General features: G+C 38.5%; 1 protein-coding gene across 4 annotated transcripts in view; it reads right to left on the reverse strand.

Moving 5' to 3' along the window:
* Window positions 1-26,717, reverse strand: part of ncoa2 (nuclear receptor coactivator 2) — a 92,525-nt gene that overhangs the window by 8,848 nt on the left and 56,960 nt on the right. For 3 of the 4 annotated variants that reach the window (XM_052596415.1, XM_052596413.1, XM_052596414.1), the window contains exons 7-19: window positions 26,492-26,674; window positions 23,387-23,488; window positions 21,760-21,900; window positions 21,070-21,217; window positions 16,093-17,356; window positions 8,582-8,777; window positions 7,380-7,580; window positions 4,568-4,807; window positions 4,338-4,467; window positions 3,993-4,155; window positions 2,730-3,026; window positions 1,575-1,652; window positions 1,033-1,501 (exon numbers count right to left, since the gene is read on the reverse strand). In XM_052596415.1, coding sequence (XP_052452375.1) covers window positions 1,033-1,501; window positions 1,575-1,652; window positions 2,730-3,026; window positions 3,993-4,155; window positions 4,338-4,467; window positions 4,568-4,807; window positions 7,380-7,580; window positions 8,582-8,777; window positions 16,093-17,356; window positions 21,070-21,217; window positions 21,760-21,900; window positions 23,387-23,488; window positions 26,492-26,674 — 3,612 coding nt within the window. The remainder of the gene's footprint in view (window positions 1-1,032; window positions 1,502-1,574; window positions 1,653-2,729; window positions 3,027-3,992; window positions 4,156-4,337; window positions 4,468-4,567; window positions 4,808-7,379; window positions 7,581-8,581; window positions 8,778-16,092; window positions 17,357-21,069; window positions 21,218-21,759; window positions 21,901-23,386; window positions 23,489-26,491; window positions 26,675-26,717) is intronic. The other variant, XM_052596417.1, reaches the window with a different exon arrangement.

Genomic DNA, 26,717 nt, shown 5'->3' on the forward strand with positions numbered 1-26,717 from the left:
CATTAGATTAAAGTGACTCTTCTGCCCTCTAGTGCCACATTCTACCACAACCATTATGATCTTTCAACATTGCTTAAATAACCTATTGGCACACAGTACTTGACTTGACAACTACAGACAGATATTTATAAACCCAAATACTCAATGAAAATTACATACATTATCAGATACTAATGAATTTTGGTCTTTAATTTTATGGCAGCATCTAATCTCATAATGATAATCTAATCCAGAAAATATAAATCTCATCAATTTAGTTATTTACTACACACACACACAGTCACTATTTACATTTTTAGTTTTAATTTTTGGGTTTTAGTTATTTTAGAACTTAATTCCATTATTTGCCAAGGCAAGCTTTTAAGATTCAGGTTTTTCATTAAATGTTTTAATTTAGGTTTAATTAAATTATCGAAAAGCTTTTTGATAGTTTTAATTAAGAATAACAACATGTCTCTCCTATTTCCATGGAACACAAAAGACAATCTTTTAAGAATATCTTGGCTATTTATATTTTTAACACGATTATGGTGCTTTTTTTTGTCATTTTTGAGTTTAGTCAAATCAAGTCAAGTCACCATTAATAATATAGCGCTATTTAGAATGCAGATTGTGTCAAAGCTGCTTTACAGTTGACGTTTAGTCTTCATTCACTTTTGTATATTTTACAAAAAGCTTCCTGGAATGTTAAAATCATCTTTTGCATCCCACAAATGAAAAAAGTTAAAACCCAAGAACATGGGGGATAGCAAATAGTGACAAAATGAAACTTTTTGCATCAAAATAAGTATTTAATTATTTTAGGATTAAAGACATTTTTTTAAGACTGTATTTGACTGAAGTTGCTGGACTAGTATTTTAACCCAGCTGACAGTATCTGGACTAATGCATTTCTAATTAAACCATGTCGATTGGCCCTGGACGTCACTGATTTATCACACAAGCTCAGCCTGTCGTGTTGCTGGTCGCAGGTGTTTGTGCGTGTGTGTGGAAGCGCATGACACACAGACTTAGAGAAAGGGCAGGCAGTACCTGAGCTGGGGAACTGAAAGGCACTGTGCTGCATTTGAGGGCTCATAACAGCCCCAAACTGTCCGCTCAGACTGCCCAGCATCCCCTGGTTAGCTAGACTCATCTGAGAGCCATGCATGGCGCTGTGGGAGAGGAGCTGGGGGGCGGGGAGGTTGGGAGAACCGGGGGAGAAAGGGCTGCTGGAGGGGGGCGGCGAGGCCAGTCCTGTACCGTAGTTGGGCGGATAGGGGAACTGCTGGGGGTTGGCCTGGGGGATCCGTGGGTTGCTCATGGCTCCGGGCATGCCTGCTGCGGCCGCTGCCATGTTGGGTGGCAGGTTGAGGCCCTGGGCTCGCATGACCATGCTGCGCTGCTGCTGCTGCTGTTGTTGCTGCTGCTGCTGACGTTGTTGGTCCAGCTGACGCTGGCGCAAGTGATTACTCAGCAGCTCTCTCTGCCGCTGGGCCAGCATCTGAGCATTGATTGTCCCCTGGGAAGACAGAGAGTTTAGGCAAGCTCGAGATTGGAGCACAAAGGAGAATGCAGGAAGGGATTTGGTGTACCTGATTAGGAACGTTGGGTCTTAGAGGTAGGTTCATATTTGACACTCCAGTCATCTGATTCATCATAGGCTGACGATTCTGGAGCAGACACAAACAGAAGTGGTAAACTGTAGTATTATTCTATCATTCAATACATAAGTGATACATCTAAACAACTGATCTGTTCAATACAACAGCACTCTTGTTTATAGTATACTGACTTTACATAAAAAAAAATGATGAACATGAATGTAATAGTGCTTTCAAAATCGATTAATCGCATCCAAAATAAACAGATTATGTATCTAGTGTATACTGTGTATATTTATATATGAATACACACACATACATGTATATAATATTTTAGAAATCTTTACATGTGTGTGCGTGTGTCTGTCTGTGTGTGTGTATATTTGATTATTTATGATTTATGTTATAAATATAAATATATAATACATATATTTCTTAAATATATACACGTATGTATATAATACAATATAATCTAGAGCTGTATTAAAAATATTGTCTTCGAATGGCATTGAAATCAGCCATTGTGCAATATAGTATATTAAAAATACACAGTTACTATATAATAAAAATAATTATAAATACTGTATATAATAGTAAAATTGTGTATCATGCGTTTATTTGTGATATATATATATATATATATATATATATATATATATATATATAATATGTTCATCTTAATTACATAGTGATTATATATAATTCGATATAATTTTCAAATTGTAGCTAAAAGTTATGAGGCGTGACCCCTAAATAAACCCAAAATGAGGTCAAGGATTGATTCCTGTAATGACCAGCAGGGGGCAGCTAACCACAGACGATACTATTTCACCAGTCTGATTCAGATTCAATTACACTTTTTGCTTTACAATGCATGTAATGTATATGAATAGAATAAAAAAAGTTCATGCATTTAAGTCTTTGGATTAACAAAGCTAAGTGTCACCAATTAAGTGTCACCAAAACTGTTTGGTTACTAATGTTCTTTCAAATATCTTCCACTGTGTTTAAAGGCACGAGAGGTGACATGGTATTGAAGTGAGTAAATGATTTTTGTGAAAACTCTCTCTTTAAGTAAATGATTATGTGCTTAAAACTAATGGCAGGACTGTTGTTTCATCTCAGGTATGAGAGTATAAACTGTACCTGCTGTGCTTGTAGCCTGTGCTGCAGCTGCAGTCTGAGTGTATTGGGTTGGGTGGGGACGCCCCCGGTGGGCCTGAGTCCTGGTCTGGCCTGCATGCGGAGCATGGGGTAGCCCGGCCTCTGCCCCATCTGTGCCGTCATGCCGTGGAAGCTGGGGTCCTGCATGGGTGTGTAGCCGCCCTGCTGCATGTGGGCCTGGGAGGCGGCGTACTGCTGCTGGCCGTACATGGGAGGCTTCTGATCCATCATCATACTGGGGTCCTGACCGGGGAACTGATCCTGCTCCACCGGCTGAGACTGAACCATTAAATTTAAACTTAGTAACGGCGTATTTTTCTCTTGTGTGTGGTATTAATAGCTGGTGCACATCATAAATCAGATTGTTCTGGTACTGGATATTGTATTGATGCACTGAAATTTCAGCAACTGAAAAAGAAATCTTGTGTAATATAACCATTCAATCAGTGTCTCAACTCTAGAAAGATGGCAACAAAACAGCTTGTAAATAATGTCATATGAAGTTACATTTACCTTCCTTACATTTACCTTTCAGTGTCTATAGTTTTTAGTTTGTATATCTCTAGAGAGGAGAATTTAGCTAATCTACTATATTGTATATTTATTATATTTTTACTTAACCTTTTTTCTCTCCATTATTTATGTTTGCACAAAATCTGACATGAAAGCAAGTTTGTTTAAATTTTGAATGTACATATTTCAACAACAAGTTGGAGTAAAAGATGATTATATTAAAAAAGTTAATTTAAACCTGTCTTAAATGAAATGAAAATGTTTATATATAACTTGTTATTTAAGTGTTAATTATTCTAAGTACATTTGATTAATTAATATTAATAACTGATTAACTCCACGGCTTCCGTGTTTCGGTAAAACTGTTTTGGTGCATCACTAAGTATTCTGATTAGTCAATAATGTGAAAGAGAAAAACATTTGTTTTCATTATTAAATGCAAGTTTAAACAAACTCTCATGAAAACAAGTTTTTATTACAATCACCGTTTAAATGAGTAGAAACATAATTATATCATTAAAGAGAGTGTTCATAAATCTGATCAATTAGCTGATTAATAAATAACTCATTTTTTGATAGTAAGTTGTAAGTACATTTGATTAATTAATAGATATTTAAATAAAGTAAAATTTTGGTTCTGGGGTTTGGTAAAAAAATAATTTCCGTGCATCACTAGTATTTTGATTGGTCAATATGGTTAAAGAAAAAAGGAGACAAAAGTGTTCAACCTACCTGTCCCACTAAAGCCGGGATGCCTAGAGCACGGTCGATCTCCTCTAGGCCGTCAAAATCTTTGAGAACTGTGTAGAGCTGGCTGAGCAAAGCACCCTCATCGGCCGGACCCTCAGGGGCAGGAGGGCACAGAACATCCTCCTGAGAACCGCTATACATAGAGCTTACAGAGACGAGACGCTTTCATTAAAGAACTGAGATATGAATAATGGGATATCCCATCACATATTACATCTGAGTGTATCTGTCTAGTTATTTATAGGACAACACCAACAAGTGTACACAGCACACACCTCCAATAAAGTAGAGGACCTAACAATAGTGACACTAATAAATGCTGTTTACCTGTTCTGGTTCCCAAATGGCACCGGCTCTATAGGCATCACACTGTCTGGCCATGGAGCCGTCTGATTGGGCGGTGCTTGTTGCTGGGGAAACTGGTGGCCAGCCATGCCCATGTCCATGTTTGACTGGGCTGAGGGAGAAACAGCAGATGATAAAACATGATTTAAACTTTTAATTGTAAATAAATCGCCCACTAAAAAGTCTACTCTTCCTGCTCTATGTCTTTTTACCATTGGACATCATCTGGGACTGAAGCATCTGTCTGGGTCCAGGCTGGCTGTTGGGTCTCATGGGCATGCCTGCGCCAGAGTTGGGCACCATGCGAGAGTGGAGCGCCCCCTGCGGGAGAGAGTGCTGGCCGGCGGGAGCAGTTGTGACGGGTGAAGCCGCGTTTCCGACGGGACCGGGACCCTGTGCGCCCCAACCTTCCTGTTGCATACCTACACGGGGACCGTTATTACCCATCACTCCTTTAAGAATGAGAAAGAGAAGGCCTTTTAATTTGAAGGTAACGTTTATTAAATACAAATAATGCAATCTTTTTTTATAGTAAGAATTTACACTACTGTTCAAAAGTTTGTGGACAGTGACACCTCTTTTAAAAAGTAATGAACACTTTTATTCAACTAGAATGAATAAAATTGATCAAAAGTGTCAATATAGACATGTTAAAAAGGAAGGCAAACCTTTAGTATAGGGATCAGTTCTTTCTATTAACTAGTTGCTTATTAGCATGCCTATTAATAACATATTGACTGTTTATTAGTACTTATAAAGCACATATTCTACATCCCTAATCCTAACCAATACCTGAACTAAACCTTACTAGTTAATGGTTTGTTAATAACGAGAATTGGACCTTAAAGGGGGTTGAAATGCTATTTCATGCATACTGAGTTTTTTACACTGTTAAAGAGTTGGATTCCCATGCTAAACATGGACAAAGTTTCAAAAATTAAGTTGTACGTTTGAAGGAGTATTTTTGTTCCCAAAATACTCCTTCCGGTTTGTCACAAGTTTCGGAAAGTTTTTTTCGAGTATGGTTCTGTGTGACGTTAGATGGAGCGGAATTTCCTTATATGGGTCCTAAGGCACTTCTGCCGGAAGAGCGCGCGCTCCCGACCCGTATAGCAGAGCACTGAGAGCACAACAGACTTCACTGATCAGAGCGATTCACTGATCAGAGCGAGAGCATCGCGACAACCCTGCACAGACAACCCTGCACAGATTACCAAAAAAAAAAACAGCATTAAGGGACCAGTGGATGGAGTTTATTTTTACAGAGAATCAACGGAGTTGTGCAAGTGTTTTTGTTTGTTCCCTGCATTTCGAAGATGCTTGTTCACAAGGCCCAGTTTGACGACGGATTTGCGTATCGTTTATTTCTTAAGGATGATGCAATCCCAAGGAAAAAGGGCCACGATCGTGTGTTGGAACCGCAGGCGGTGAGTAAAACTGCTTCAAATATCTCTGCCTCCTTGTTAGTGCGTCCCCTCCCATGCCAGAGACCCGGGTTCGAGCCCCGCTCGGAGCGAGTCGTTGCTGCTGCTGCTTTCGTTCAGTTTCAGCCTCTGGATCTGATTCTGGATCATAAATAAACGGCTAAATCTGACTGTAAGCCATGGTTTGTTTTGGATGATGGGTTTTCCCTCACGGTAATGTCACAGCTTCCACATGCTCTCAACGCAAAAGCCTACTCGCGCTTGTGATTCTTTAGCTCCGCCCACACGTCACGCCTCCAGGCCCTCGTGTTTTTCCGGGAAAAATCGGTACAGACTATCTTTCTCTTATGAATATAATAAAACTAAAGACTTTTTGGATTTATGGAGGATGCAGTACTACTCTATATGTACTCAAGATTAACAGGATATTGAGTGAAAACGAGCATTTCACCCCCCCTTTAAAATAAAGTGTGGCCAAAAGGATTATTTCAAGAATATTATATTAGAGTAATACTGGTTTATTTAATTGGGTTGTGAAATTTGGCAAATAAGGAGTTTATTGAGGCAAAAGTCACAGACGTTTGTTAATAATATTATTCAGTGGAAAAACAACATTATATCATTAGTGGAGAAAAGGTTGTTGTTGTTTTTTTTTAATGAAAGGTATTTAAATTTTTTTTCTTTTATAAAAACATGCACTTATAAATGGTGCATAATAACACCACAAACATTTTTTTTTGTAAAAGAAAATGCGTCACTATTAATTTCTTGCCTTAATAAACTCCTAATTAGCTGCTTATTAATAGTTAGTAAGATGGTTCTTGAGTTTATGTATTGGTTAGGATTAGGGATATACAATATGGTCATGCAGAATATGTTTTTTATAAGTACTAATAAACAGCCAATATGTTAATAATAGACATGCTAATAAGAAACTAGTTAATAGTGAGAATTGGTCCCTTTATCCATGTGTTATCAAATTGTCTAAAAATAAGGCATAGTGATGTATGTTTTGCAACATGTCTGTATGTTTTATAAGGCTTGTCTGACTTAGCCAGAGTATCAAAGACCTAAGCTAAGGGTCAACTGACAAAAATTAGATATAGAAAAGAAAATAGTGGTATATATCATTTCATGCGCAGAAATGTGATATTTAAAAATCCGACCACCTGAAAAACGTTGACATGATCACAGCAGAAGCCCTGCTATTCTTTCCTAAGGTTATGAGTCATTCATATCTAACCGCTCACAGTCTCACCTTATGCGCACATTCAGTTGCAAGCGAATGCAACCCCCTAAACACAAACACACAAACAAAAGCCACACAGAGGGGCTTGCTTTTGATCTGACTCAACAGTTTTGTGCCGTTTTACACATTTGTCTTCTTCTCAGCCAACAACGTCATGCTTGACTGTGCATTACTTGGTTTGTACATGGTCGGTGCGGCACTGGAACTTTCCTCTCACTGTAGGTGTAAGTGTGGGGGAAGCCCTTTGTTCTGCAGCACATGCACAGACAAACTTCACTCCTGGCCTTTATTTTTTGTTATTGCATCGGTAGCACTGCAGTGCGCTTCATTTCGGACCCCAGCTAAACTCACCTGCATTGACCATGTTGGGCTGATTAGGCATGACACTGTGGTTTCCCATCATGCCTTGCTGCTGCATGAGCGAGTAGGGGCTGTTGTTCCTCATCTGAGGGTACTGACCCTGAGCTCCTTTAGCAGGCATGTTCATATCCAACGACACGCTTCTGACCGGAGGAGCTCTGCCGGGCTGACCCGGTCGCTGCGCACTGAAAACTATGAACACAAACAGCAAATAACAATAAATTGCAAAAATAACCGTGGTATTAACGGTTGACAAAAAATACACAAACTTTCAAAACCTTGGAGTTGAAGACTCATGCTCTTTATTCTCTTATGCACACCAAAGTTTTGTATTATAAACATCATAACATGGTTTGTGTGTGAACACTAAGGAATGTAGGATCACTTTTTGTACTAATAGTCGACAATTGTCATGCAAATGACTAAACGCACACAAACTGTGTGTAGCATTAGTGGTCTATGCAATTTTTGGCAAGTCTTCGATGACTGTGTGTGACAGAATAATCACAGCTGAAGTGATGCAGGTGAGAAACAAACGCGTCATGAGAAACTCATGTTCCACCAGCTCAGAGTTTCAGTCAGCCTCTGGGCACACTCGAATAGTTTCAGGGTGTTTCGCACAAAATATGACAAGTAAACGTAAAGCACTCTGGGTACTCTTCATTTTCAAGCTTGTGTAATTCCAAATATGTTTTTGCAAATGCATTGGGATGCTGTTCGTGGACACAGTGATTTTCCTCCTGCTGCCATCTTGTAAACAACTGCAAATAAAATCCAAGACTACTCAGTGAACCTCCTTGTAAGTCGGTAGTGTGTGAACCTCCCAGGGCATTTACATGACACAATTTTCAACTAAAAACTGAAAATTTGTATGCATTTTAGCCAGTCATTTACAAAGTGAAAATGAAAATGCAAACTTTTGTAAATTGGTTTTAAAGTGCAAGTTTTTAAAAATGATATCATTTAAATTGTTTGCCATCTATGTGTAAGCTACAGAAATGAGAATTTGTGTATTAGGCCGATCAATAATGTGTGAACGTACCCTCAGTCATTTATTTTTTCTTTGCAACTGTTTACCAATTTGGCAAGTACAGAACGCCAAGCGTTTTAAAATCTGTTCAGATTTCACAAGTCATGTACTTTATTCCAGCCATTGGGTGAAAACTGCAGGAGAATGTGTGTGTGTTACTCACTCTGTTGGCCCACAGCCTGCAGTGCTCTCTGTTGCTGGGGACCCAGGCTGGCTCCACCCTCTCCAGTCATCTGCAGGATGTCATTGATGATTGACTGCTTGTCCACAGCAGCAGGCAAAGACACAGGCCGGGAATCTGAGAACAGGCCCGGCTGACTGTTTTGCAGATCATCCAGAATATCATCCAACTCACTCGACTGCAAACACAGAAGGGAATTCCTTTAGCTTAGTATTTTAATGTGGTTTAATCAGCTTGTAGTCTAATTAAAATGTGTTTGTCAAGGTCACATTTCTGGTGGGTTTGTATGCACATGAAAATATCCTCTTGTACATAACATTCCAATGCATCTTATCATACATAACAACATAGTTACAAGGTTTGGTATCTCAGTCTTGTGGATTTCGACCTCAGCAGGGAAATGCTGGAGAGTTCGAAGTCTGCCTGCTGAAACACACCCCTCTCCCTCTCACATGTACACACACACACACACAGGGCTGGAATCTAGGACACACTTCACATCGAGTTAAAGCAGGCTAGGCGAACACTACTCCATTTGCCATGGTTTGGTTACCATCTTTAAACCCTAGATTGCTTCGCCCTCAGAGCAAGATCTTCTAAATGCACACACTTTGCATGGGCTGGAACGCAGCTTGACTTTAAATACATCACTGATCTGACTTTTAAAAGACATCATCAATCATAAGCTTTTAAAAATATTTATTACCTTAGAAATCTAAATGCACACTTGGCTGTAGTGCACTACAGTCCTGATGTATCTATGATGCATTTGAAACACAGGCCCCTAATGCATTGCAACTTTTTTTTATTCTGGCTCGAGTTTGAAAAAAAGTCCAACTCGGCCTGTTGAGATAAAGAAACCTTATACAGCAGTGCATTTCAGATAAACAATGTCGACTCGAAGATTCAGAACTGTACTTTTGTTTATCCAAGGCTGTCGTCGTCTATCAGAAAAGACTACTATAAAGTTCTACTAAATGACATTAAATAAATGCTAAATCAAGTGTGCCATACACAAGCACTCTACATCTGGAGATATAAACATTTATGCTTGTTAATATTACTGATCTTAAGAGAACGCCAGTTCTGGAGCTTTTAATAATCATGCATTAAAGTCCCTAAGCAACCACAAGGGGGCAGCACACGTGACATCTATATTACTATCAGGATCTATCTATAGTTTGCATACTTCCATTTCTTATAAATAATTTATATAAATTATATAGATATATATGAAATGACTAAATATGCATAGATTTTCATTCTCTGCCAATTTTAAATAAATCAATTTATTTATAAAAATCAAAACGAAAACCAGATTAACAATTTCATTATAGAAAACTATACACATAAAACGTAATTTTACAAATGAGGTAAAATGGAGTAAAAACAGACAACATTGTGTTTAAAATCAAACACAATATTAACTTCTTAATTCCTAAATTGTTGTATAAAATCACATTTGCACTCATGGTATTCTGACATAAACAGCACTTGTGTGATATGCGCTCGGTGCTCGTGTGAAATCGCTTACCATTTGATATAAATATGAGACAAAAACTGATACAGGAGCATTTTGCCCCAATATCTTGAATTTTAGGGCATTCATGGAGTTTTTGCCCTGCATCATATTTGTCAACAGCAATATGAAATGTAAGATGACGTACAGGTCTGGAGACGGGGCCAGTTTGTTAACTGCATTAAAATATTTTAAACGTGTTATTTTTCATAACTAATTCATTAAGTTAATGCATTAAACTGAGCCCTTATATTATATATATATATATGTCTAGTAACTTTCATTTCAGGGCAGTGAGGTGCAGTGGAAGAGATTTTATGTGAGTGTGTGTGTGTGTGCTTAGGGGTTGTTGTGGAGAGTAGTTAATGTCAAAGGTCAAAGATCACATGTTGTATATATTGTTCTGTAAGCTGAAAGTTTGCCTTCATGCAGCCTAATGAAACCGTCGGCTTCTCCTTGCCATTGATTTGCGACTCGGTGTGCAGTGTGGAGGAAAAGCGCTGCACAAACAGGATGTGAGCGGAGAGGAGGAACTGCTTAATGAGGTCACTCTCCTTGTGTAGCGCTCGGAAGCTCTTTTCCCAATCTCTCTCTCTCATCTCATACACACAGACACACACACACTTGTGTGAGCACCACCTGTCCCTGGCTGCCCTCTTGAATCAAACCTGCTGCTGATTATTCACTGTCCATGCATCTCACAGGCTGCTTGTTTCAGCCTTTCTCTCCTCTTCTTTCCAATTATCACTCCCTGCTCTCTCTCCTGTGTATTATCTGTGTGCACTCGCTCAGTCCAGACAGGAAGGTGCCTGTGCATTAGCATGGATTCTTTATATCGTACTGAGCTGCACCTTCATGGATGACTTTCTCGCCAGTGGGAGCGCTGACGTCAGTGTGATGTTGAGCCAATAGTGGAGATGTATGAGAGCTGTGGTTCTCTTCGGCTATCAGTAGAACTATCTGACATATTCCACTATCATTTACACTTTTGGATGTGGGTAGTTGATAAATGACATGTCCATGAACTTTTACTGTTAACATCACAATCTGAAGTCAAACTGCATATGAACATACAAGAGAAAGTGTATAATTAGAGGTTCTGTGACTGGCAGGAATTTCTTTTTTAAAACATTTTAAATCATTTTTTTGCAGTTCACTTTAACAGTCTTAAGGGCATGAGAAAAGAAATGTATTGTTATTATTATTAAGTCAAAGGAACTGCAGATAAAGTATCATTCAAAAGATGATTTCATATTTTTAAAAGAAGTCTCTTTTGCTCACCAAAGCTGCATTTATTTGAGTAAAAACAGTGACTTGTGAAATACTATTATTTTTATATATTTTCAAATGTAAATGACTGCTGTGAAAGTTTACTTTACTATTGTGAAGATTACTGCAGTCTTTAACATCAGATGATCTTCAGAAATCATTCTAATATGTTGACTATTGTGTTGAACTGCTTATTATGTTTTTGTGGAAACTGAGATTAAAAAAAAAAAAAAAAAAAATTCCAGGACTCTGTGATGAATATACTGTTCAAAAGCATTTCAAATATTTGAAATAGAAATAATTTGTAACATTATAAATGACTATAATGAAGGACCACCAATAAGTACGGTCTAACATTTAGTGTTGCATTATATGCTTGGAATGTAATAACATCATATAAATATATTTAAACACTTATTTTAATGTGTCAGAATCTTGTGTATTACATTGTAACTTCGTACATTTGAATGTAGGCATCTTAGCATAACTTTAGCTTTCTTAGCTTTAGCTAAATTTCATATAACATTGTTTCAATGCAATTTTTTCAGAAAAATAATATGGCACAATAACTGCTGCTATGCAGTACTGCAGAGGACCCCTGTGGTTGTGGACCCCCTGTTGAAGAGCCCTAAAGAAATACTATGAATACAAAACTTCCACCGTTAATCCAAGTACGAAATAAGATCTCAGTGCTGGTTTGATTGGGCGGAGGGAGTTAGTTGTGTAGACAGGAGCAGGACCGAGGGGGTAAGAGGGGTTACAGGGTTAATTGGTACACAGAGGAACCACCAATAAAGCGACAGTGTCAGGGTGGGGACAGCTGTCTGCACTGCTTGTGTGTGTGTGTGTGTGTGTGTGTGTTCAACCGAGGAATGGTGTCAGGGTGCCGATTAGAGCTCTGTGAGAGGTTGGGAAGGGCACAGGAGTGACACCCTATCCTGAGTCACACTTCCTGCTGCAGAGACACACACATACACCTCCGCAAGCGCCTCAGACTGTAACACACACAACGCTATCGAAGCACACTCAGGGAAAGACAAACCATCGCTGCCACAAATAGAAACACTAAAATCCTTCTCTGTATGGGTATGTAGAGACACAATAGCACAGAAGACCTAGCAATGTTCCCGGCGAGTTGCTAAGCTGTCTGCTTATTCATGCTAACTAAAAGTGAACGTAGTAAATTTAGTGATTTGGAACACTCTACCTACAAAACCGTATTTAATTATAATCAAAAATAGTTAATTATAATTAAAAGTACTAATTATAATTAAAAAAAAAATAAAAAAAAAAAGTGTAAAAAAAAAGAGTCAACTTATAATTATATGAATTTGTTTTTACCTATTTTTTTTTAATCTTACTGGATCATTTATAATATTGATTTTATTTATCAATACTTTTTTGTCTCCGTCAGTCATCTTGTACAATAACAAAAATCAACCATGAATCATACAATATGTTATATACTGGGCATTCCATTTCGAACATTCCATTCCTTTCACTGAGCTTGTTGCAATGCATTATGGGTTTGCCTTTTCCATGAAGTATGCATGAGAGGCAAATCTGGCCAAAACAGGCTGTCTTATAAGACATTGTAATGTCACTGTCTACGTTTTAGAACAGCGTTTGGATCTTAACTGTGCTTCTGATGCTGTAAAATGCTGTCGAGCTACACAGCTGCTTTGAAACGGAGCAAGAGAGATGCAAACTGGGACATACAGGATGTAAAAGAGACTGTGAGAGATTGAATGATCAATAGGTTGAGCGAGAGTGAAAGAGAGAGAAAAAGAGGGATTGATGCATCAGTGAACGGAGCGACTGAAGCCACCATAGCTGCCTGGGTGACAACAATATGTGCATCTGGATCATTTCTACCGTCTGCCATAAAAAGTGCATTTTTGAGTCACCAAAAGCATTTAACTGCAAGCCAACTGTGAAAATAAGCTTGAGCAGTGAACGACGCTGGTGGAGGTCAGGAGGCACGAGTCAGTGAAGTCTCCTTGAGTCTTGCTCTCTGCCATCATGACCTTTCCTACAGATCCCTGCTTCTCTTCAGTCTCAGCTGCAGCTCTATCACACCAGCCGCAGGAGAAAGAGAGAGATGAGTGGCTCTGTTCCAAACCCTAGTGAGACACCTCACTGTCTGCACGGGCAGCTACATCGGATTACTCACAAGAGACTCGAATGCTTTAAACTGATTACAATCGAGTCCGGTGTCAGCATGTTGCTAAACTAATGACTTAAAATACAGAACACTCCTATGCTTTTCAAAACATTTTCATTTGTTTTTTATTTTTAATAACATTTTGAATGACTTTTTCTCTTCTTCAAATGCATACGTAGTACTAAATAAAATATAGTTACATTTGACATGGTTAGGGTTACTTCTGCACTATTCTGCACTATAGCGTATAACCCAAATAAATTTGCTAATGGAATGTTGCCTTTTTTGGTACATTTAAAAAAAAAATATATATATTTTTATGAAATAATAACTGGATCAAATTAAACATGAGGTCACGTGACCCCAAAAAAGAAAAGAAAAGAAAAAGCATTATATAGTATACAGTATGCTAGTATTCCATTCCAAATATTCATTAGCAGTCATTAACCAAGACCATCACAGTGCATTCTGGGATTGTCCCTTCTGTGATTTTTTTTTTTTTAAAGTTTGGTACCAGTAGGATTGTTTTTTTTTGTTTGTTTTTTTTAAAGATATGAATACTTTTATTATACAAGGTGCATTCAATTGATCAAAATTAGCAGCAAAAGATTTGTTACAAAAGATTTCTATTTCAAATCAATGCTGCTCTTTTGAATATTCTTTTCAAAGAATCCTGAAAAAAACAACAACGCATCGCTGTTTCCAGAAAAATAATAAGAAACATTCCTTGAGCAGCATATCAGTATGATTTATGAACGAAAACTGGAGAAATGACTGATGAAATTTGAAAATTTGAAAATGTATTAAAACAGAAAACAGTTCTGCAAAACTGTAATAATATTTCGGTATGTTGTTCTTTTATTGTATATTTAAATAAATAAATCCAGCCATGGTCAACGACTATTTTTCGTAGCGACTTTCTTCATAAACATAAAAAATAAATTGTATCGACCCTAAACTTTTGAAGTGCACAGTGCAGGTGTTGTCTAGGCAGGCAGCTCACTAGGGCTTGGTCCTCCCTCTCCACGCCTGCCACATTTCATCCTCATTTCTCCTGCATCCTCACTAATTCAACTGTTTAATTTTTTTCCGTGCGTCTGCTTGACCATGGCTCTTCCTGTCTGGCTGTGGCCTCTCTGCTCGGTAAATCACTGTACTTCATGTTCTCAATGGCGCTGTCGTGGAGAGCATGAGGGTCAGAGGTTCCTCACTAGTGGAACTCTGGGTCTTTTCCTGGTAACCGAGGGGCTGTGAGGTCATTCTGCTAACAGGCTAACAGCAGCAGCTTCCTGAGACCACTGCTTTGATTTGACAACTATGACTCAATTTGTGGCTCAATCAACAACTTTTAAAAGAGGCCCGGAAGGCCCAATGAGCACAAACACACACAAACAGGATCATCTCTCTATTCTGATGCCTGGCCCCAGACGCTTCTCTAACTTTACCGCCGCTGTGCCAGGCGTGATTGGTGCACGGTGCCAGCTCTGTAGGGCATGTGCCAACCGCTGTGCCAGATGAGATGCATGGAGCACCACCGAGACACCTTTTTTCAAATGTCACAGAGCTGCTTCTGAGAAAGTCCTGCCAGTTTCCCACAGAATCGACTTCCTGTGACAGAGCTCTCACTTTCCTTTTCTCTCTCTCGCGCTCTCTCTCTTTCTCTCTCTCCAGCTGGCTGAGTCATTTATATCCCTGCTGTTACCATACTGCCTCGATCTGGGGCGTCATTGGCCGGTTTAAAAATCTGTTGTTTGCTCTACTTTCACACCCAAATAGAGAGAAATACAAAAAGAGATAAGGAGGAAAGGAAAGGATGCACACACTCTTAACAATACAGCAATGAAACTGAAAAAAGGCGATAAGAGCGTTTGAACGCGTCGGTATCAGCTGTCATCTCGGTTATTTCTTCATGAGAATCCACAACACTGGCTCACGACCTTTCCAACGTGCAATACTTCTCATATTTAACCAAAACGATCCTTACCCACACCCACTAATGATAACTCTTGCCTGCATTTCACCACAGACACATTACGATTCAACGTATTTAAAAAATAATCAAATTCAAAACCAGCAGAAGCGATTCAGGTGGTGTTTTGCATATATAAACTCTCAGTACTTTCTGTTCAGTTAAGCTCCATTGACAGCATGCTATCAGTCACCACAGAAAATATTGCAATGCATTTAGGCTTAATTTTTTTAGACTTGGATTATCTCGAAATGGTGAACCCTCCAAAATAAAATAAAATAATTAATCATGAAAATAATAACGATAATAATAGTAATAAAAACAAATATAACAATAGTAATAATAATAAAAATAATAAAAATATATATATTAAAAAATTAGGTCATGTCCAATCTCCTATAAGACTATTATTTTTTAATTTTCAAAGTAAAAAACAAACAAACAAACAAAACCAATAAAAACCCTGTGCATGATACCAATGAGGTATGAGTCAAAATTATTTTGTGGTAATATGGAGCTTAACTTGTATTAAATATTTCTTGGTTTATTGCCGGGTTGGTGACATCACTTACCGACTCCACACGGTCATAGCCGCCATCATTTTTCTCCATCTTAATTCCTGGCATCTTACTGCCCTCCACCTTTATTTCACCAGGTTCCATTTTGATGCCTTTATCCTTAAGTACATTATCATCTTTATCCAGTAGGTAGCGCAGCAGGGCGTTGTCCTTCTTCTTGGGACTGACGGGTTCTTGTTTAATGGCTAATTCAGCCCCACCGGCCACCCCACCTGCAGTATCCTGACATAGCTCCTTCCCCGTGGCCTCGGCTGTGAGTTTGGCCAGGTCGACGGGTGACGAGCTGTTCTGGAGAAGTCTATGAAGGATCTTGTGTTTCTCCTTCAGGGAAGTGCCATGCGTCCCGGCTCCGGTTTGAGCGCCTATGCCACCATTCCCTGGGCCGCCATTGGGGTCCTTACACCCGGGCTCTCCACCAGCCATTGGAGGGGGTGAGGTGGACTCGATAGGCTCCGTTTTAGTGGTGAGGAGCTGCAGGAGTTTAGTATGGCCTTTGTTGTCACGTAGCCGGTTCTGCGGATCACTGGCATCCGGGTTGTTAAACTGGCCAAGGTTGCCCTTTTCGTCTCTTGGCTGTTCGATGCCATCATCCTGCCCACCGTTACCCTGCTCTGATTGGTTCTGCTCTCCGAATGATTCTGAGGCACCCATTTTGTTCAGCATGTGAAGACTGCCGCCCACTGCGGCTGGTGACCCCAACTTCCTGTCGGGCGAGCCCAGTGATTGGCCGTGGCTCACAACATGGCACTCGCTAAGTGCCTGGAGGGCATTCAGGGAACTGCTTGTGTAACCATGATTCGCGCCTGCTCCCCCATTGCCACCTGTACTGCTAGTGCACATGCTCGCAGGTGAATGTAAGCTGCCTGCTGGGGAGAACTGCGGCGGGGGCAAGCGTGGAGATCCTACCATTCCGGGACTGGCTCGGTGGCGTGGAGAAAGCATGCCCGGACTGCCCTGAGAAGGGCTGCTCAACTTCAGTGGATAGCCACTGCCCTGAGGTGTGGCCGCCTGCATGGTTGCCGAATGGCTCATAGTTCCCGGGCACCCAAAACGGTGGCCCTGTACCGGGCCGATGGCGCCGGGCTCCTTCTGGCCACCAGGAGAGGGGAAAGTGGATGTGTTGCTACTGATGGTGGCATCCTGTCCCTGGGGGGCACCGGAGGAACATGCTGTATTGGGAGAACTCATGGGATTCATGGTTCTGCCCATATTCGGAGCATTTCCAAGATCAGGGGTCATGCCGCAGATGGGCTGCTCCCTAAAACAGAAAAAAATAGATGTTTATAGTCGCTAACAGATTATTTAAAGAGCAAATAATGCATACATACCATACATGCCACACACAGCACAAACATACAGTAGTTTTATAGAAAAAGGTGAATTTAACAATTATACAAAAAAATTCAAAATTAGTGAACATGTTTCCATTACCCTTTAAACTGTGCAAACTGAAAATGCGAACTGAATATACAATCAACGGAAACATTTCAATTTCGCACAAGCTCAAATATATAGAAAAACAAGTTTTTACGCTAACATGAGGTGGTTTTTTGGCAATTTTTTGACAATTTCGCAAAACTGCAATGGAAACAGTTTTTTTTTTTTAACCATTTATAGGTCACCTGGCGTACGTAAATATCACATGTTCATTCTTTAATGTACTATAACCTCCAAGAAACACCTCATAAATGGCCACCGTCAAGTTTAAGAGGCTTTCCTTGCTATTAATGCTTGGATTGTTTACACTGCACATGTCTGAACTGCATTATGGCCCCGACATGGCCACTCCAGTCAATACTTGTGTTTATACCAGACACGCAGAATGAAATTTCAGAAGCGGCTCTCCGCACTGCTTTGCTAAAGATACACACGTACTTCGATTAAAAATAATGCCTGGAGCGGTGGCTGCGATGGGCTATTTGATAAAACCTACCAACATCCATCACCATGACATTTTGCGAGAAGAAAAAAAAATTACACATAACATCACACATTAGTTGTATAACATTGGTTATTGGAAACACTGTCATTTCGCAATGTTTTTTTTATCGACAACATTTACCCCATTTTCTGGACTATAAGTCGCACTTTTTTTTCATAGTTTGGCTGGTCCTGTGACTTATAGTCAGGTGCGACCGATTTATAAAAATTAATTTGACATGAACCAAGAGAAATGAACTAAGAGAAAACATTACCGTCTACAGCTGCGAGAGGGCGCTGTAGAGAGCGTAGAGCACCCTCTCGCGGCTGTAGTTGGTAATGTTTTCTCTTAGTTCATGGTTCTAAATAAATGCGACTTGCAGTCCAGTGCGACTTATACATGTTTGTTTCCTCATCATGACGTATTTTTGGACTGATGCGACTTATACTCAGGTGCGACTTATAGTCCGAAAAATACAGTAGTTTATTATCACAAAAGTTGTAATATAGTAATGATTGTTACGATCTAGAACCATTAAAAATATTTAATTGAAAATTTTGTAACTGAAATCAGAAAAAAAAATCTAAATATATGATAAAAAATTAATTTTATATTTTATTAGACATGTTGCCTTGGCGACTAACTGAAATGTAAGTACTTACTAAATTTAAGTACTAAATGATTAAAACTGCAATAAAAATAAATCTTAAAGAAATCAATAAACAACAAATATTAAAATAAAAATGTCATAAAAATATAAAAAGATTTAAATTATTAATAAATACTATATTAAAATAAAAATTAAGCAATTAGAATTAGCCATTAGAGTAACCCCTTAACACTAAGTTTAAAAATTTGGTGTATATCCTATCCTACACCATTTAGTGCACAAAAAAATCCTTCAAACTAACACTGAAAGAGGGACCCAAGGGGCCCATTAAGAAATCACCAAGCGATCACCCAGAACACTAAGGCCTAAGCAACCATTTATCAAATATGCTAAAAAACACTAAGCAACCGCATATCAATGTCCTGGCGACAATTCCCTGGCACAGCTTTAATACAATGCAAAATTTTTTATTATTGTAACAAAGAAATAGACATAAAAAGTGAGAAGAAAAAACTGAAACCGAAAACAATGCCTCAGTTTAGGCATGGCATTCTGGTCTCACCAGGCTGACACGTGCTATTGTTGACAATGGGGTTTTAATTGTGATCCAAGGAATTAATATTGATTTCCAAGTAAATTCTAAAAAAATTTAAATGTAAAAACTATTACATTACATTTATCCAGTGCAGTCATTTGTTAAATTAATCTCATAGTCAGGAAGCGGGGCTTCTAGCGCTCCAAACAAGGAATCAGAGAAAAGAGCTTAAGCTGAATTTCAGGAATGGCTTAATTAACTAAAGTATGTTTCAACAGAGAAGGTTAAAAGAAAGGAAGGCATTGGTATCAAAGAAAAACAGCAGTGCTCATCCTTCAAAACAAGCCACGGGACAGAGAAAACCAGAGGTTTTGCTGTCATATCCCCCTGTAATGTAGTAATCACCTTTGGGTTTAAAGCTTTAAGCAAGCTACATACTAAAAACTAGCTCTGAGCTAATAAATGCATAGACATGCCTTTGTTTTGAGCATGCAGGATGAATCAATGGTCAAGCTATACTGTGTGTTACTGTGCTTTAAGACAGCAGCCCCCCTCCCGCTGTGAGCTCACTCTGGATTTAATGTTTATCTGTGCTCGACACCACAGCCTAACACTGCTGCTATTGTCTCAGAAAGCAAACCAGTGTTCCTGCTTCACATGCTGTGAGAGAGATAGAAACTCTGCAGCTAACACATGAAACTGTGTTCACAACTGCCTGCTGTGGATCCATGCTTTACTAAGCCATACACTCCAAATGATTTGATTTTATTTGAAACGGTGACAAAAAAAATACTTACCTGTAATTTATTCATATTTATTTTGTTCCAAACTTGCATGAATTTATTTTGTGGAACAGAAAAGGAGAAATTCTGAAGAATATCCTAGCTGCTCTTTTCCGTGCAAAGACAATGAATAGGGACTGATGCTTTAAAGGTTCAAAAAATATGTAAAGCATCATACAAGTGTTCTATATAAATTATGAGTGCTGTCATAAGTTTTATGGAGTCATATGATATCTATAAACCAATGATTCACCTCAAAGAATGACTGGTTCACAAATTGGATATTGTTATACCTCCCATGTACTCTCATGAAAAATGAGGGGTGATTTACAGCATTCTTCAAAATATCTATTTTATGTTCAACATAAGAAAGAAACTCATACAAGTTTAGAATGACATGAGAGTGAGTACATTTTTCAATTTTCAATGACAATTTAAATTTTTGCGTGAACTATCCCTAAAAATTTTTTGGTCGGTTTCTTACTCAGACCTATTGTATGGCTTCAGAACACTTGATTCTTCTGTATTATTTGTGAAGCTTGCAGCTCCAGACGCACTGTAATTGCATGGAAAATAACTATATTAAAAAAAATGAAAAAATGTTTTAATTTCCTACAACAATAAAAAATATTTGGAACAACATTTTCATTTTTGGGTGAACTATTCTTTATTGCTCTTCCAATTACTCTCTACTTAGTTAAACCAGCAATCAAATTCTGAGGAATTATCAAGGGTGAAAAAGCTTGTTTGCCAATGTGTAGCTGTGGGAGTCGAGGGAGTCGTGTTATTCTGGGTTCTGATGGAATGTTTAGAGACCAGCATCGGCCTCTGGGAAAACACGGTCGGATGTTCTCACATGACAGTGAGATTTCAGTATATGGTCATTAACTGGGCTAGTCAGAACTAGAAAGTGTGCGTTTCGACTGAATGCTCACACACAGAGCCGAATCGAACAGGAAACAGTGAGAAGAGGGTCAAAAATGACTCAGACATTTACTCATGTGAGTAGCTGATAAAATACATCATTGCATTTACATGAAAAACACCGATTCAGACATAATCAGAGACAAAACAACTCAAGTGCAGACACTCGTAGTGAGCTGTGCGGCTGGGTAGTGGGTACCTTTGTAAAATGTGCAGTGACATGTAGAGCTGTGGCTCGTTGGTAGCAGGTGACCGAACCAGTTTGCTCTTGGTGTGAGCGGAGACGATGGTCCCGTCGGACAGGGAAAACCGGTAGATGGGACTGAACGCCTGCCCATTCCTTAGCACTGCAAAACAGCACCCACATGATCAAAATTTTGATAAAAATAAATAAAAATACATATGTACCCTGAGGAACAAACAAACATCTAAATTGCATTCACAAGAATACTAAGATTTTTAGTCAGACATGTCTTGACAAGAGTCTCTTCTAAATATAAACCCATAAAATTCCTAAAAAAAAAGATTAACCTTTCCAGTAAAGATACCGCATGCATTACTAACAATAACTTTCCTGTTTTCACACAACCCAAGTATTCTGTATTTTTGTTACAATACGAAAAACCTTGATGTATTTAATAGTAATGTCTTTTATACATATGTATGACAATACCCACTATAGATCCATGACATCATGACACAAGTAGTGTGTAAAACTGGTTTGCCGATGGAAGCCAAAAACAAGGCGTGTTAAAATCATTATGGAATTCAGAATATAGGTAGCTACTGAAAGGAAAAAAAAAAAAAAAAAAAAAAAACCTTGTCCTTGTTTGCACAATACAGTAGCCAGAATGACAGCATGTTTGAAGTGGATTCATGCGCTCAGTACCTTCTTGCTGATGCCTCTTGGCGAATGACATGTCTCCATCGTTCTGGAGGTGAAAGCGCTGAATGCATCTCCTCACCAAGTCTTCCCAGCCTGGTTTCATAGAGGCTCGTAACAGACTGGTGTCCAGGGAGGTGATCTTACCTACAAACACACAGTACAGCAATAAACAATATAGCTTGTTTTTGTCTGCTGCAAGCTGTAAAGTTTAATACTTAGGGTTATGGATTTAGAGCAAACCCCTATGCAGCATGACTGAGGAATACTGAATGCTACTTTGTAAGAACCAAAAAAAAAAAAAAAAAAAAAACGACAAAAAAAAAAAAATGACAGAACCATTTCAGCACTGTAATCACTCAATTACAATAAATGGCAAACTGGGAGTTTCCATCAAGTAGCGAGCCACATCAGAACTTAACAAAAGGTGTGGTTGGTGTGACGGTAAAAAAACCCTTGATGTTCCCATTGTGAGACCTGACTGTATAAATGCCTATAGTAAGATTAACATACTCATAATTCGGAGGACAGACAGAGTTACAGTTGCACTGTGAAAGGCCTCGCGTTACCCTGTTCACGAATGACTAGAACGGCACATAAACCTAAAAAAAAATTACTAATCAAATGAAGGGGGCAGAATTTAAACCAAGAGATTCTGAAGAAAAGAATAAATAAATAACTAAAAATTATAGTTATCTGATATACAATCGTAATAAAATCTATACTAATAATATTCTCTTATTCAGATGCTGAAAAGAAAAGTTGAGATGACTGCAATGTATGCATGTTAATTTAAATAAATATTAAATAATAGCAATATATTATTACTATTATTCACATCCACTATATACCCTATAGTATTAGCTTTTCATTAAACTCACAAACCGCCTGCAGTTTGTTTAAACAAGCTCGGTCAAAAGTAACCAAAAAGTAGATTATATAACGAATACGTAACTAACTACAACTTTATGTCTGATATATAGTCTGTTACTGATTCCAAATTACAAGACAACAATTGTAATTAGTAACATAATCCATAACATTACACATTTTAGGTACTATAACCAGACTATTTTTGGATTCCTTCTGACCGAACTTGTTTAAACGAACTGAACGGGGTTTGTGTGTTTAATGAAAAGCGAATAATTCATTAAATCATTAAAAAGTCAAATTAAAATAAGCCGTTTTAAAATAACATCAAAATGTAAATATTTATTTTAAAATCTCAGTGTAGATTAAAAATCGAGTTTTCGGGAATGCCTGCATTACATGTAAATAAGAAATAACGTGAATTTGTGCATTTTAATGCGTTTGAGCGACTAAATATGTAATATTTTAGTTTAATCTAAGTACAAGTGCTTAATTTTTGGAAAAAGATTTTTTGTAATTCAGATAGCATGTGATCAGTTACTAGTACCCAGCCTTATATTTCAACAATAAAAATGGAACCACATGAATCATGCGGAAGCCCTGGGTGCCAAGTCATATTCATGTCATTAACACAGTCTTTCCGGGTTTAAGTCAGTAACTGGTGTTTTAAACGAGGGGCTGTGCATTGAGATGAGTGTTAACCGTGATGTGAACACCCTTTGAAGAGTATAAGTGTAGAGAGGGGTGGCGTTGGCATGGTTACCTTGGAGGTCTTGGCGGGTGGTGAAGCTTTCGTGCGTGGGGAGCATGGGTCTCTCTTTCATGGGAACTCTCCGCGCTACGCAGATCAGACACGACTGGAAATCTACATTCAGAAAGAGAGAGAAAGATCAGATCAGTCATAACAGATTAATAAAGCGTTTCGAAGGATGCTTCTGAACGATGAAGCATAGGTTCTGTGTGTTTGTGTGTGTTGAGGGGGCGGTGCGGAGTGGAGCGTGGGGTGATATGATGGAATGTGACCTTTCGTTTGTGTGTCATTGTGGAGGCTGACCCTGCTGTGCTGCTCACATGGAGACCAAGTTAGAAAAGTCATCCCTCACCCACCCACAAAAAGATCAGAAGAGAATCGTAATGTCTCCGACAGTCTGACACATCAGACGCAAACGTGATAAACAAGACACAATTAACAAGAATACCACTAGTAATAACACGCATGATACGTCCAAGGATACATGAGGATGCATTTTTTTGTTTACAGATATTAATACTTTAATTTAACGAAGACTCAAAGTTTATCATAATTTTCAAATATCTCTATTTGTTTAGTTTTTTATTGTTGATTTCTGTTAATTAAAAATCTTGGAAAAATGCATCATGAACTTTATAGAAATATTAAGGTGCATCGACTGTTTTCAACATTGATAATAATAACAACAACAACAACAAACTTTTCTTGAGCAGTAAATCAGCGTATTCAAATGTTTTCTGAAGAAACGTGTAACATTAAACACTGGAGTAATGGCTGGTGAAAATTCAGCTTTGCCATCGTAGGAATATACTACATTTTTAAAAAACACTGAAACGGAAACATTTTAGTACTTGCTTCATTTCAAGATGGACACCACAAGGTCAAAGCTGGCCATTCATTCAGCAACCACTCTTGACTGATTCAGTGAAGGATCTGTCAGACTGATTCAAAACTGTAACTTCTGTTTAAGAGTTTTTTTTTTTTTGTTTTTTTTTTATGATGTCTCCTTATTGTGTCAACTGAGTTCTTGTGAATCTGACTACAGTTCATGAATGCATTCTTGTGTTGCTAACATGTTCTACTTTTTGATGTTTACATCAAATTGATGTGAACAGGCCTTTACATGCAAACACACGCCCCCTTGGGTGGTCTTCACTTTAATCTGCATAAAGACCCAAGCTTCACTGTCTCTGCAATTAACTCTCTCTGATACCCCTCTCCTCATACACATCTCCTCTGTATCCAGCGCCAGGTTGAGCTGGCTTCCTGAAAGAGCAGCTGGCACACAGCTAACACGATAGGCCATAAAGAGAGACGCTCCATCACTCAACACACCAGCAGTACCCAGCAAAAATTAAACATTATGTGTGTGCATGTGAGGGAGAGAGAGAGAGAGCGAGAGAGAGGGGAAGACCAACATTAAACATCTCTCATTACCTTACACTCGCTGTTACACACACACACACACACACACACACACTCCTAAACCCCAGCCAGGGCCAAAACCAAAGCCTACACGATCCAGTAGAGAAGTGGGTCTCAAATGCACCCTGAACTCTGTGTGACTCCGAGAGGTGGAAGAGGAGGAGAGAAAAGAGCAAATGAATCACAGAACGAAACATTTCTCTGGCAGGACGCAGAGGCACGTTCCACGGGCTCTGCTGTCGCCTTTTCGCCTTATTTTACAGTAAATGAAAGACTAATTTTTCTCACGTCATGAACAACTGTCAACACTAAGTGTTGCTTCCACATTAGAAGAGAAACTTAAAGAGACTATGAATACTTACAGTTGTCCTCATATGGATCACACCTTAAGATTCGAGGTGAACAAATGAAAAGACTTTGGTATATTTTACAACACAGAATTAATATCGTAATGTATGGAAGCCTGTTTTTGCCACTAAATAATAATAAAAAAACAACTTTATCTCACAATTTTTTTTTTATCGCAATTGCAAGTTATAAAGACAGAATTGTGAAAAATAAACTTACAGTTCTGCCTTTTTTCCTCAGAATTGCGTGATAGAAAATCACAGTTGTGAGATATAAAGTCAGTATTAAATGATACAAACGTAAAAAAAAAAGACTTTTCAACTTAAGAAAAAAAAAATCACTCTGTTTATATCTCACAATTCTGGTTTTCTCAGAAATAGTGAATTGCGATATACAAAATTTTAAGTTTATATTATGCAATTCTGAGAAAAAATGTCAGAATAGAAAGATGTTAACTCGCAACTGCAAGAAAAAAGTTTTTTTTTCGCAAATGCGAGTTTGTATTACCCTTTACATTTTATTTTTATTCAAATGGCAAAAACAGGCTTCAATACCTAATTGCAAACAAACAAGACTACCTAGAATCTTTGGAACGCCATTCATGAGCAAGTTCAACACACATTCAAATAATTGTTATTTGGTGACAAATTCTGAATAAGTTATGTGTAAGTCCATAAAGGACATTCACTGTACAGTGTGGTAAACTGCAAGGGTTTTTTAGTGATATTATGACTTTGATAATCAGCCGCATTATGTATACTCAGCACCCGCTGTGCAAAAGAACAAAGTTACAAAAAAAGACATTAAAATACTTATTGATATAGCCAATAGTAATTACCAAAGTAATATTGTATCGTCAGGCCCAAGCTCAATTGCATCCCTATTTATGAAGTTTCTTTCATTGAATTTGTCTATTTTCTGTGGGGTCCTAATGCTCCCACAAAATATAAAGCAGCACAGCTGTTTTAAATATTTATAATAATAAATACAATTATTAATAATTTACTGTTTTAAATCAAATAAATGCAGCATTGATGAGTATAAAAGACTTCCTTCAAAAACATTTTAAAAAATCTTACCGATCCCAAACTTTTGAATGGTGGTAACAAATGACAACTGTAGATAAAGACATAATTTCTCATCCACTGGATACAAAAGTCTATTGAAAACAATAGGTTCAAATCTGCTTGTTTGTGGGACGCTTGACAAATGAACACCCGGCTCTATGAAAGGGGAGCAGTCACTTTGTTTGGCCGAAGCCTCCTGCTTGGCTTTGAAGCATTAAATCTAGAGTTTCAGTACCGGTCATGTGGCTTAAGTGTGTTTTAAGAAACCGTGGCTCACCTTCTCCCTCCTCCTTGATGGACTTTGGTTCAGACACAGCAAAACACTGCATAGTCTCATATTTCTGCTGTGCCTCGTGATCCTGCGTCTCTTCGGCCTCGCTGTGAGGGTTCACGAGCATGCGGCAGTTGAAGGTGTGGCTGTTCCGCCGAGGATTCTCGCTGGACCACGGCACTCCGTTCACTGTGGGAGGGAGGAGAAGAGACATCACTCTCGGTCACTCATC

This window comes from Carassius gibelio, chromosome B24, assembly GCF_023724105.1.
Source record: "Carassius gibelio isolate Cgi1373 ecotype wild population from Czech Republic chromosome B24, carGib1.2-hapl.c, whole genome shotgun sequence".
In the NCBI taxonomy this organism is placed as follows: Eukaryota; Metazoa; Chordata; class Actinopteri; order Cypriniformes; family Cyprinidae; genus Carassius; species Carassius gibelio.